This window comes from Lissotriton helveticus, chromosome 1_1 (genome assembly GCF_964261635.1).
Source record: "Lissotriton helveticus chromosome 1_1, aLisHel1.1, whole genome shotgun sequence".
NCBI lineage: Eukaryota > Metazoa > Chordata > Amphibia > Caudata > Salamandridae > Lissotriton > Lissotriton helveticus.
In genome coordinates this window covers 1,656,875,070-1,656,889,269 of record NC_136057.1, presented here as the reverse complement: position 1 = coordinate 1,656,889,269, position 14,200 = coordinate 1,656,875,070, and the positions used below count along the sequence as shown (strand labels likewise).

The 14,200-nt window shown below is 45.9% G+C and overlaps 1 protein-coding gene across 1 annotated transcript in view; it reads right to left on the bottom strand.

Moving 5' to 3' along the window:
* The window catches only part of SLC4A8 (solute carrier family 4 member 8), a 755,839-nt gene that overhangs the window by 72,345 nt on the left and 669,294 nt on the right, over positions 1-14,200 (bottom strand). Inside the window, exon 22 of the mRNA XM_078688864.1 lies at positions 13,995-14,132. Within this exon, the coding sequence (XP_078544990.1) occupies positions 13,995-14,132 (138 nt within the window). The remainder of the gene's footprint in view (positions 1-13,994; positions 14,133-14,200) is intronic.

The window sequence follows — 14,200 nt, the reverse complement described above, 5'->3', positions numbered from 1 at the left end:
AGAGCAGCCAGGGGTGGGCTTCCAACCTACCAGCAGGGCAGGGTGACCGGGAGGGACCGGGCCTCCGCGAAAGGGAAAATGTGGTGTGAGGCCGCCCAGGAAGGCAGCGCGGCTCTTTCCGGAGCAGCGGTGGAGCTGCTGCTCAGGTATTCACGCGCTGAGCATGAAGCGCACCATAATGCCTTGCCAGGCATGGGGAAACCTGTTTGTTTTGGTGCGTGGTGGCCCCCGGAGGGGGAAGTCACCGCCACATGCGTGAAAGGGTGCAGGGGGAGCTGCAGGAGCAATGCAGACCCCCCCACAACAAAAGTGAAACATCCCCACCCTCAGTCTCTGGGGGACTGGAAGGCAAGAACCCCCCAAGTGCTATTCATGTTTGTTAAAGGTTACCTAATGTTAGACCTTTTTGTCTGCAGCGGATGATTAGGACTGCACGGAAGTGTGCAAGATTAAACGTGGATTGTCATCAAGGTGACGCCCCCTAGGGGTGGAAAGTTCTAATTATACAAGTGGTGCATTTACATAATGTTGTTTCTTTTGGGGACTGGAAGTCACATGTGATATGTGAAATGCTAACTGAATTGGGATTTTGTTGCTAGGCATTCCTGTTGCCTGGTTGTAAATGCTGAATCCTGTGATTCTAACTGTTATCAGATATGATAAGTATCTGTCATTCTAAGGGATGCTTAGACATGTATTCTTGCTACTATGTTAGTTGAAGAACAACCCAGTCTGTCAGCCACTGTGATTCAAGGGTTTATACCGTATGGTCAGTATGAGATGCTCAGTCGGGGTTATGTATCACTATGGCAGGTGTTCCCATTATAAATGCTTGGTGAGATAATAGGGTGGGCCGCAACTGGGATGATGCCAGTGGGAAGGGCTCTCACTCCAGGTTATGGTCAACCCACTGCATTTGGGGGCAAGATGATGTGCATACATGGAAGTGGTGTTACTAGAACCCCCCCCCCCCACTTGCGGGAGGGGTCGGGGTGTTATGCAATGTCACCAAGTATTTCCAACAGCTATGTATATTTGTAAATTGATGCATAGTACTGAGTAGTGTGGGCGTGTAATAAATACGCTCTTCCTTTTCATAAAGAAAAGTATGGACTGGACAATCAATTATTGAGTGTTATTTCTGCGTACCTGTAAATGGCGATTACTAGCTCACACCCCCTCCCTTGAGTAAGCCTTGGATTGCTCAGCAACGCTACCTTCTGAGAGTCAAGCGCTACAATGGGGTGTATGGTTCCCTCTGATGGACAAATGTAGACATATTGTTTGTGCAGGCCTCACAAATAATGCCTCATTTTCCAACAGGGCCTAATTTGTGAAGATGCCCACTAATCTCAGAGCCAGTGATTCTGACCACTCACACGAGTATTCGAGGTTGTCACCTACTCTGGAAGCTTAATTTTATGACTTATCCTAGCTTTGTACCCTTGTGCCAATGCAATGGCCTTGAACATATGGCACTTGTGATTCAATACACTTAGCATTTTGCTTCTCTACACAGTGACTCTACGGGACCCTAGAATCAGAGTTGTGCTCCGTTTTGTCCTCCCTATTTTCAGCCACTTTTATGATCCATAACGGAGATTCCGACTCGCTAGGATTCCTAGCATCATTTTTATTAGTATCTTCCAGAGCCAGAGAGAGTATCGACTTTCATTTAAAAGTAAATTTGCTCCTCCATTTGGTTTTCTCCAATATAATCAAGGTGCACCTGCCTTAGACTATTATTTGTCATTTTTCTCTTCCTTCTTTTCTTGTTTTTTCTAATCACCCTTCCCTTCTCTTGAAAATAGATAAAAATTGCCTTTCCTTTTCAAATTCATCACCACCTTTAACTGATGATTTCTCCATGCTTACATATGCTTCTTGATTGCATGGATGAATCTCTACCACAAGCTCCGACAACATCCTCATTTTTTAGTTGTATGTTTTCAGGTCTGGTATTATATGAATAGATTAAATCATCTTCTTAGGTCAATCTATCATTTTGTTTACTGCACAGGTCTAATAGTTTAAAAAACAATTGTAATACTCTTCAATTTTTCTGGTTTAAAATCGATTAGATGTTGCAAACCAGCAAAAGTGATATCTAAATTATGAGCGGAGTCTTTTCCCACCTTTTTAAGTAAGTTCAGGATAGACTTAAGAATACGCTGAATAGCAACTGTCAAAGTGGATCCCAAAATTGCGTCTAGTCTGAAATCTCCTATGTTCTCACTGTTTATGTAGGAAGTCCTCCTGTTGTTCCATTCGACACTAGTATTTTCAATTAAAGTATCAATACTATAGAGCAATGAGAATAGTTTCTGCTTTAGAGTCACTACTACAGGCTACTGGGAGCACTGAGGGCTCAAACTCTTTTTTTATATGATCTTTCAATATAGGACTTGAAGTATTACTAGCTTCTAGCAATACTAGTTTTCCTGGAAGCATTGAGCTAAGTGGCAGATCCATTTAATTCTGGGAAAGGTTTAAATTATTCTAATATAGAATCATTGCTTACTCTTTTATATTCAATTTGTTGTTTCGGTTTCCCCAACCGTTCTTTAGCATCATTATTAAAGTCTGGTATTCTCCCTTACAGATGCTGTTGTTTTACATCTCCCCATATAGAAGCTATGCTAATTTTGTGTTCTTCTATTTGCATATTGCTTGTTTTACTTGTTTTTATTTGAGTAAGTGTATATTCATCCTGTACCTTAAACTCATGTTTTTCATATCGTAGGAATTTTGTATGTTGATCAGCACTTGGGATACCGGGCTTTCAAACACAGTTTCACTATCTTGTCTGTGGTTATCGTTTAGACTCTCAGTTTTAGTGTTTATTTTAACCCTAGGCATGGATTTACATGGAGACATGGAACTATATTGCCCTGAACTGTCCGGGCCTGTAGATTGTTATTCACATCATACCTATTTTCTGTATGGGACCATACATTTCCTTATTGGCTATATCATTTATCTCTTCTTTAGGTGGCATATAGTTCATTATGGAAGTATTTTTCCTGTTAATATAGCCTCCTCATAAGGATTTGTGTAAGGCATTTAATGAAACTCTTCATATGTCTTCACTAGCCTTTTCTGTCAAGAAACTGGGCATTCTGCTGCATTATGCCTCTGGGTTTTTGTGAGGGGGCTGTCTTGATTTAGTCCAGATAGTTGTAGAAATTTTATTTGAGGCAATATACATTCCCCTTATCCATATTTAATATGGCACTTTGGGCGCTTTACCCTGTTACCAATACATTTCCATAAGATATATGGGTTTAGGTTTTTTTCATGCATTATGGACAGATTAGATTTTATTTTGGTTCTCTAATTTTTTACTGTCTTACTTTTTAAGACTCCACTTTTTAGTGCTAATCACAAATTGACCCAGTCCTACTGGCAAAACATTAATGCAGAACTGTAAACAGCTATAGATTGTCAAATGATCGTACTAATCATACCTCTAATTATAGAGATTATTACTCTGTTTCAGTCTATTGCCATAAATAAAAGGTAGCCCGTCTCTGATAGACACGTAACCAGACAACACAGTACAAACATCCACTAGAAGGACAACATTTGAAAAAAGTGTGAATAGCTAGATGACACCTCACGGGCGCACCACCAATGGGACCCCTGGTTGGTACTCACCAGGATGGCCCTGTTCTCATCATCGGTGTCAAATAGCTTAACGTAAACGTGTCCGAAAACCCAAAGGAAAGGGGGAGACAGTGAATGGTGCAGTGTACGTAAAACTTATATGTGACAAAGACTAACAACGTTCAACATATAACACACAAAATACTGCGCAACAAGATACAACAACCTACCTAACTACCTATCGATTCGTACTCAGCTCACAGCGGCTGTGTACGAATCGATAGGTAGTATTCGTACCCCTCTTTTTATTTTACATGTTTACTGTAAGCAACAAGAAAATATGAGTAAAAAGGTTGTTGTATCTTGTTGCGCAGTATTTTGTGTGTTATATGTTGAACGTTGTTAGTCTTTGTCACATATAAGTTTTACGTACACTGCACCATTCACTGTCTCCCCCTTTCCTTTGGGTTTTCGGACACGTTTACGTTAAGCTATTTGACACCGATGATGAGAACAGGGCCATCCTGGTGAGTACCAACCAGGGGTCCCATTGGTGGTGCGCCCGTGAGGTGTCATCTAGCTATTCACACTTTTTTCAAATGTTGTCCTTCTAGTGGATGTTTGTACTGTGTTGTCTGGTTACGTGTCTATCAGAGACGGGCTACCTTTTATTTATGGCAATAGACTGAAACAGAGTAATAATTTCTATAATTAGAGGTATGATTAGTACGATCATTTGACAATCTATAGCTGTTTACAGTTCTACATTAATGTTTTGCCAGTAGGACTGGGTCAATTTGTGATTAGTGCTTGACTGAGTGGAGGGCGACCTAGTCCTTTATGTCCCTCTTGACTCCGATTATCTGGATCCACTTTTTAGTGACCTTAACAAGCTCTTACCAACTCTTGTATCATTGCCATTCTCAGAGTACTTATATTTTGCTCTTCCATTTTCAGGTAAATATCAATCAATTAATTTGTTTCAGACACCTTTTCAGAAGATATCTACTACTCTATTCCCTTGTACGTAGGTCCTTTGATTTCCGTTTAGCCACAGTGGAAGCAAATTCTAGTCAAATCTATTCTTCTTCTGCGATACAGACTTCTTTTTTAAATGACCGCAACTTCCACAAGCTGCACTGGTACTGTCTGGCCCTGCTTCACACCAACTACCACCTAGGCTGTTAGGCCCACCGCTCCCTCTGACCTCACAGCATCTACACATGTTGGTTGGGAAAGTCCCTCTGAGGTTGTAGGCACTGTGGAACCCAGCCGGCAAATGGAAGCGATGGACTACAGGGCCTGGCACGAACACACCAGCCCCTGGCATAGATCTCCAAGTGCTCTGAAAAGTCATAGAAACTCGCAGAAGCTTAGGGCCAGACACATACCATATGTAGTGTCCTGCTAGACACGCAGCTGTTTCAAACCACTCTCTGAGGGCTGGCCTTAGAACCCATCCCTCACCCATTCAACACAGGCATCACCGGTCAGGTGCCCTGTCAATAAAAGGGCCCAAGCATACCTTTGGGCCAGTTCTATACCCCACTTTCCAGTGTCTGTGTCATTCTTTACCTAACATGTGGGCATTGGTCCCAGAACACCACATTGGCGATAAAGTGTCTGACCCCACATGCCATGCCAACCTGCAGCTACCACCATGAAGGAGGAGGATATCAGCATCATCATGGCTGCTGTAACCTGTTCGGGGAAAAGGTTACGTTGCACCAGTAAAAGGGTGAACCATTTCCTTGCCTGAGGGAGGAAACAGAGAACGTTCGCCTCCAACACTTCACCGTAACAGCCACCATCCACCTGCTGTGAGACGGTGTCTGTTGGCGGGCGGGGCAGAGAAGTGAAAGCAGAGCTGTTGGCGATGCGCCCTAGTCCCTCAAGGTATGACAAGGCCCACTACATACCATGCCATACCTACCTGGTGAGGCACCCATAAGCGGCACATTCCTGCCACCACCTGTCCCTGCGAGAGGAAAGGGGAGCAGCATCCACCCAATAAAGCGAGAGCCACGTATGCAACCACCCATTGAGGCCACACCTGCACTGTGTGACACCCAGCACAACTGTACCTGCATGGGCGAAAATACCCACAGAACCAGAGAGGCTGTTGCGGCTGTGGAGAGTAGCTGCAAAGCCACCTAGCGGTAGCCAGCTGCATCTCCCCCTGGGCCTGGAGATCGGGGAGACAGTGTACAGTGCTCATAAAGAGATGGCCTCCAACTGTGCAAACACTCCTGCAAAAAAGATCCATCCTGCCACCAGGCATAACAAGAGTTTATAGTGCCCCCCCAACTTCGCCCCAAGCAGCAAGACACACTTTGTCAGTGAAGTACACCTAACAGAAGAGCAGTGCAGCGGCCCGGCGAGAGGAGTGCTGGTGTGCATATCGGCTGCCAGCAGACGACTATGGCGCCCCGCTAGCAGGTGAGAGGAACACGGTCCAGGCCCATGGCTGCACCCACTCTGAGGGCCACCGCCCCCCAAACCTGTTTCAGCAGTGCCCGCGAGGGGTGATACGGCCCGCAGCATCAGTGAGGCATCAGGGAGAGGTGTGGCGCCGCGGCCAGGGCGACTGACGCTGGAATCTGGGGATCACGGTTCGATCCCCGGCTCCGGCGGCAGATTAGCCCAGCACCATGTGACTCTGGGCAATAGCTCGCTTAATCTTCCCGACGGCCCCCAGCGCCTAGAGACCCTTACGGGTGATTGTGCGCTTTACAAATGTGGACTTTACAAGCTGTTGTGGCCCATAAAAAGTCTCCACAGTGCCCCTAGCTGTTGCTCATCATCCCGTATCCCGACCCAGAAGGCCGCAGTCAGAGCACATGGCTCTGGAAAGGACCTATTAGTTTGGTATTGTGGCAAGTGTGTTGGGATGTGGCAAGCGTGTTGGGATGAAGCAAGCCCCGGAGAGGTGCACTCAAGTCAGCAGTGCGCCTGGCTAACAGACAAGAAAAAGGAGTGAAGTGAGGACAAGTGGCAAATTGACATAACAAAAAAAAATGAAAAGTGAAAGAAGAAGTAAAGGCATGATCAAGGGGTGCCTGAAGCTGCCACTGTACTCGTCACCACACAAGCCCTACCACAGTCAGCAGCAGTTATTACATTGATAGAAGGAAGCTGGTTTACAGCACTGGACAGGTGAGCAGCCCCCACCATGGCCTGAAGGGGTACCAGCTCACCAGGGCACACCCAACTAAGGAAAAGAGACAAAGAGCCAGAACTCAGTGGGCACATAAGCAATGTATGCCAGCACAAAAGAGACCATACAAGCTGGTCGTCTGAGCACCGAAGAGCCACCATTGGTCTGTCAATGAGAATGGCACATTGAGTGACCAACCCTGCCAGGCACACAGGACCAAGCACAGCAAAAGCATGGCCTTGCGGCACATGCACTGAGCCATTGGGAGAAGACAAGGATAAAAGATCTGCACCTTTGAGCAAAGGGAAGGCGGAAGGAAGGTTACCTACCACCCACGGAACAGAGCCCAAAGAAGAACTCTGAAGAAGGGACATGCGAAGCGGGGGGTGAATACCACACTGACCTGAACAGAATAGTGAAATCCTACAGACAGGACAGGACCAATGAGAGGTCCATGACAGGAGAAGGCGCACAGTCCTACGAGCAGGATGGACCGGCGAGAAGTCCATGATAACAGAACAGGCAACACGTGCCCTGCTGTCACCTCTCACCAGCAGAAGAAGAGAACACATGCAACACATGGTTGGGCCCCACATTGCACGGGAGAACTGAAAAAGGAGAGGAGAGAAAGGTGTGTGATCAGACCTGTCACACTGAAGAACCTGACAACCATAGATATGCAGGAGACATAAGAGTAACAGGACCAAGGACTTATGTTAGTACCGGAGAGTGCTCCCACTGACATAAGCGAGTTACTGATGTAGAGTGACGTCACTGGTGACAGCCCAGCGGAAGAACCAAATGTAAGTTGCCCATTTACGTGAACTGCATATCTGCCCAGTGCAACGTCCATTCACAGTAACTGGCTGCTTGATGGATGATGGCATCCCTGTCAAGAACTGCACATGCCGTAGGAGGAGACCAGCACCAACAACACATCGAGCTATGTGGACGCGAGGCCCTCCAGTCAACCTCACTTCCCGCAAATCCCTGCCACCTGTCGTACAGGTTTAACTAATGGCAACAACACCATCATGCCATGTGCATCATTGGAACTACCGAAGAAGCATCTCACCACCAGAATAGATCCTTACACCCGCGAACCACTAAGATATCAAGGAGGCACTCGTGGCACCACGAGAGACCAACTGTCCAGAGACTATCTGCTAGACCCATTTAGGTCCTGTTGTCGAGCACACCCGATATTGTGTCTTCTACCATTGTGGTTGCACGAATGACTCAGGCGGGGCTCTGTTGGTGATCCTGCAGCGGCCCACGCGCTGCCCAGCACAGTCTACGCAGTCCCGTGGCAACTCATCAGAAAGGGCCTCAAGGGAATTCCCAAATGTGAGATGGGCCTGAAGCTGTTCCACTGACAGGTACCAGGAGGCACCAGGGCAGGGAAGAAGTCCAAAAATCGTCTACGCATCCCAGTCCTTACAAGGTTGTCCTTCATGGAGTCAGTACATCCCAAGAGAAAGCTCTGCAGCTGACTTCACCAACGCTCCTGTTGCAACCCAGTTTGAACTTTCGACACCAACCCAAACACTGCAAGAGCAGGCAGAACCTACAACATGGTATGCATGGACTTTGATCCAACGGATATGCTGGTGAAGGATCCGGACTCCATCTACAACCTTGTTCATGTTCAGAATCATCCAGTTAAATCATTAATGTGAGCAGTGTTGTTAGGATGCTGCCAACTGCACCTGTCCACTTGTCTAGTGGTGTCCTGCAGACTGCCTCTAGAGGTTGAGAGACTCATTGGTGTCCAGTTTGTTTTATTTTATTCCTCACAGGTCGGACCCTTGTTGGATTTTGGGAGGAATGTAGTGTCCTGCTGGACACATAGCTGTTTCCAGCCACTCCCCGAGGGCTCTCGTCTTACACCCTCCTCACACCCATCCACACAGGCGTCACTTGTCAGGTGACCCTGTCCCTGTCAATAAAAGGACTTGAGTACATGTGCTCGGGCCAGTTCGGTACCCCACTTCCCAATGTCTGTGTCGTTCTTTATCTAATATGTGGAATTAGGGAAGACCAACAGACTGTATTCACTGAATAATTGTTGTTACAATTGAAGTACTCCGAAAAGCTTCACACGTGGTCACAGAGAGGACAACCCTTCCAACTCCTGGATATTACTTAAAGCGGGAAGTCAAAACTCTCAGGGAGAGCTTACTGGGCTAAGTTCTAACATTGCTGTTAAATGAATATGATGTGAATCTTTTTTGTTTCTCTCTGACCCCACCTCAGTCTCTTCACTCTTGTTCCTGTAAGACTGGGCGTGAAATTCCACTTGGCTCGCGGATCTTGCGGAGTTCTTCCCACTATGAGCAGCACGCAGCGTTTCATAGAACTTATGTGGAGCAGAGGTTTTTCTTTGCTCGCGCTCACCAACGCTAAGTTGCCAAGCACGAGCGAGAAAAATCTTACTCCAGGCGACCTCACAGCGAGATTTCTCAACACGGGCAGTCGAGGATGGCCACCTCACGTTGGGAAACCTTCCATTCACGTTGAGGAAGTTGCCGCTTGAATAGAACATCTACCCGAGCTGCAGAAAGAAACAACACCATCTTGTGGTGCACATGGTGCCATTCCCACAGATTTTCCAGCATGGGACAAACACCTGGAGCTAAAATTCAGCACGAACGGCGCGACCTATTGCACGCCGCTGCTTGCGCAAATGCTGTAGTTGTGTGGGCATTTAGAACAAGCTTGTCTGTCTCCCATATCCCTGCTCTATTTTGGAAGACTGCATTGAAAGACAAGTGCTGTGCAAGCCTCTCTTAACCACTAGGTTCACACAAACCTGCGGGGGGATGCGAGGAATGCGGGTAAAACTTGGGAAGCGTAAGTCCCCTTAGCCTCCAGGCTGACCACTTCTGCACTCTAACACCAACTTGTGACTCCAACCTGTGCCACACAAACCTGCCAATACACAACACTGACTAGGCCTGGATGGTGAACTTTTCTGCACTCCGCGGAACTCGCAGAGTGCACAAAACTCCACTCTGTGTAGTGCAGCAGAGTTTTTTCCCCTGCTCGTGCTCGACAATGGTAAGTTTGTGAGCGCAAGCTGCCGCTGGTATAGAATTTCTATTCAAGCGGCAGGAAGATCAGCGCGAACAACAGCTTGCGCTGTACTCTGACACTTGCGGAACTCCGCTGAGTTTTTTTGACACTACTCCAACCAGGCCTAAAGCTGACAGCTACCACTCACCCCACACTCTGATCACACCGGGTTCACGGTATCCCACTCGCGCTCAGAACAACCAAGGCAATCCACCGTCATCAACTTTCCCTTCCAGTCATCAGCCAACTGTAACATTTAGGGTGCTGTTACAAAGCCGATCAAATGCACTGCATTTTGTTTTATTATAATGGTTTAGTGTGCCATCCCTCCTTTTTGATTGGTTCTGATGCTCCGTCCATCACCACCTCCTTTTGTACCATCCCTCCTGTGTGGCACAAATCGTGTTTTAAAAGAAAATACAAGCAACTCATTTTATTCATCCAGTGACATTGAAAAGGGTACATTAAAGTTCCCTTGAGTGTAAAAGATACATGTGACCGACAATAGGTGAAAATGACATCGGATGAGCTCTTGACGATTGCTGAGTGAGCGCACAAAAACGAGGTAATGAAAGAAAACAGAAAATGATGCACGTCATTAGAACGCTAACAACTTCAGAAATCTATTTTAAGTTAAAATACCTACAAAAACAGGTTCGGAAGTAGAAACAATCCAGATATGCATGCAGCTCTTCCCAGGCCCAGACAGGATGCCTCCGTCTCTTCCTATCGCAGTCATTTATGACCAGAATAATCTATAGCCTGTGGTGACGCGGAGGCATCCCTAGATCAGTCATGTCCACCTCAATTGAACTAACGAGTCTCTGGCATTCCAAGCTCAACAAACACGTGGCTGTCCCTTCGAACTGGACTTGCAGGCCTCCCACGGTGGTCATGTGATCCTGAAGTATGAAGGGGCTGGGATAATGTAGATTAAAAGTTGGCATCTACTGTTAGCAATTGTTGAGGAGTAAAAGAAGGTCCGATGTAAAACCAGTCTTCTGAGAGAGTGTTATTTTTTTTCACATTACCGGATATCCGTCAATGTGTGGGATCACTGTACATACAGATATGGTATTTAATTAACATGAATCTAGTCAAAACACATGGAGAGCTGAACAGATTCCAAGCAGGGTTGGGTCAGGCCTGATGGTTATGAGGATTTTGTTCCACATCCAACGTACATAGTTGGAGAAGGCCTATTGCTTTTGTATCTTCTCTTTCTTGCTCTTCTTTGTGTCTAGTCTGACGAAGGCCTTGCCGTAGGTGTGCCAAGAGTCGCAGAAGATGGCGAAGGTCTCTAGAAAGTTACAGACACTACTTTACGAACAAGGGAACATTTCAACAATGAGAATGAACCTTTGAGCGCATGCGCACTGAGTTCTCACTGTCTCCCACACTCCCAATGTGTATGCACACTAGAAGGGCAAAAAAAGGAAACATGATGCAGAGCAGGGGAAAGACTGTTGGAGCATTAGGCATAAGTGGAAATTCCTGAGGCTCCTGCAGGCTGCGGAGATATCCACAGTAAATAAAGACTTTTACACCCTTGCAGCCTTGAATTGGCTAGGTGCAGAGGTCGTTACAAATAGGCTCCATGCTGAATAATGGAGGTCATTTTAAATGCATAGAGTAGGCAAGTCCATTAACCTTAACATAGGACGTTATCTTGTAAATTTCATGCCTGATGTGGTTTTCTGCTGTAGTCACTATTACATCCTGCCACCCTTAAATGTAAGTAGTATTTTTACATAGCCAAAAGGCAGTATAGTGTTGAAACTACACTGAAGTGAAATATGGAAAATGTTTTTATGTGGAATATAGATTTCATCATCTTAATGACAGGCATCATAATTGTAGGTTTGCTGGAATAGTCATAAAACTTGCAGATTTCACACAAAATATTGTTTCTAGCTCAAATGCATGAAAATAATACTGCCAGATATGTAGCTTAGAAGTTTTAGCTCCAGTTGGGTAGAGTAGAGCTGCTCATAATTTTACAGTTGCAGTTAAAATCCTGGTGGAGCCTATTCCACCTTTCATCTGATTAATGTAATTAATAAACAGTTGCCAGCAGAAGATGTCATTGTGAAATGGCTAACCCAGTACAAAGGGCTCCTTTAACATCACAGTCATTATGGTTATTGTAGTTTTAGTTCATTCCAGTTAGTCTATTAGCACACCAGATCAAATCAATGTTTAGCTTATAGTAGCATGATGTTTGGAGGTCGACCATTTTGAGGTGGCATCCTTAGAAAAGTATTGGGCACATGCACTTATTTTTATTTATTATTATATTTTTTGTAAATTGAGCATGTTAGAAGGCCTCCAATGAATATATTCATGAGTGCCCTTTAGAGCAGTCTAAAATCTGTATATATAAATTGTCCTGTAAAAAGTATAATTTGACCTATTTTTTCCAAAATGTACCTGAAAAGGACCTCCACAGAAGCCTGTTAAAAACTCTGTTTCTGGTTGGCGGAGGTGTGCAACCTGTCCCGCAGGAACCCCAACCCTAGTCACGGTAAGTCAGACACACACCATAAACTAACCTGTGCTCACCTTCCGGTAGCTTGGCACAGAACATGGAGGCTTAACACCACAAAAAGACTCCACAGCTTATATTTTTATTGAACAAAACACGACCAAAACGACAAAAATCCAATAAGTATAACAGAGTTATGATTTTTTAAAGAGTAAATAACAATGTAGAGCTTAAAAGCTTAAAGCACCAATCAGGGATATCTGGTCATGCTAGACTGGGGTAAATACAAAAGTTCAACTGTCCAAGATGGAGTGTGGACCGGATACAGTGGCCAACCTTGGTCCGCTGCAAAGTACCTTAGATGCGCCATCGATGGAGTTGAGAAGCAACAAAGTGATGCGTCGTCATTGAACATCTGGAGTGAAGGTGATGGATCAGCGTTGAGCCGTGCAAATGTCCAGTATTTGTAAAGCGCGAACAATTACCCGAAGGTGTTAACGCGCTGGGGGCCGTCGGGAAGATTAAGAGATTGCCCAGAGTCCCATGGTGCTGGGCAGACCCCTGCCACCGGAGCCAGGGATCGAACCGTGATCCCTAGCGTCCAGTGTCAGTCGCCCTGGCCAGGAACTGGAGAGGATGCACTGTGCAGTCAGTGATGCGAGGTCTGGGGTCCGTACAGCAGCAGTGATGCGTCAGAATCGAGGGAGATACGTTGGTTTTGATCAGCGCTATGTCGTCAATGTGTGTTTTCTAACAGCTGCAGCACTTTACACACACTTCCAAGGGCCCAGAACTGAATTGCCATCACTTGGCAGGGACAAACTTGCTGCAAATAAAGTACAGGTGCTGTGGCAGATTGGTGAAAAGTCATTGATGTCTCTGAGACTAAGAACAGGGGACAAGCCAGCATGCCCTTGGGGTCACTCTGGGTTCAAGTGAGATGAGTCTAGTTCTTCCTCAGCAGGGCAGCTGGTAGCAGGCAGCAGGGCATCACAGCAGAAAAGCAGTTGTTCCAGGGCAACAGTCCAACAGAGTGGCAGTCCTTGTAGCAGCACAGCAGTCTTTCTTTCTGGCAGGACTGTTCACAGATCCAGTAGTGTACTGAATTGGTGAGCTCAGAGACCCAGTACTTGTACCCAGTTATGCCTTTAATGTGGGGGTGACTTCAAAGAGGGGCTCTGATGTGCACAGAGGTCCTCCTTCCCAACTCTGGCTCCAGACTCACTCCAGGGGGGTATGCAGCCCTTTCTGTGGGGACAAGACACAGCCTATTCAGGTGTAAGTGTTACATGGTCACTTACGGCTTACCAAGGTCAGATGCTTCTGCATCTTCACTTATTCACACCCTCTCACATTATTTTAGAGCAGCACAATTGGCAGCTCACACCAATGGTGTAAATTCGAAATTGTAAAGGTGCAGAGTATCTGCAAGATCTCAAAATATACTCAGAAACGTGAAACCAAATAGGGCAGCCCAGCCTGCAGAATTAACTCACCCAAATTAGAAGAAGTTAGAAGACCCTTTAAAAAGCACAAGAAATATGGTGAGAGGATTTAAAACCTGGGAGAAGAGTATAGGGCAGTGTCTCCATCTGATGCTGCAGTGACATTTAAAAATTCTTGGGTGGTTAGGGCAGGAAGTTATTCCTTCTGGGGTGTCTAGGGTGTTACCTCATCTTCCTTGGCTGTGTTCTTGGCATCCTCCAGCCTTTTCCTCTTGCTTTCAGGCATGATGTCATCCAGCCAGCTCAACTCACGATTGGAAAAGCAGAAATCCATCACTTTACGGATAAACACTAGAGCTAGCACCTGTTGGGAAAGAAAATAGTGACATAAGCATCATACCATCTTCCTAGAAGGCTTTGTCGCATGGTGTA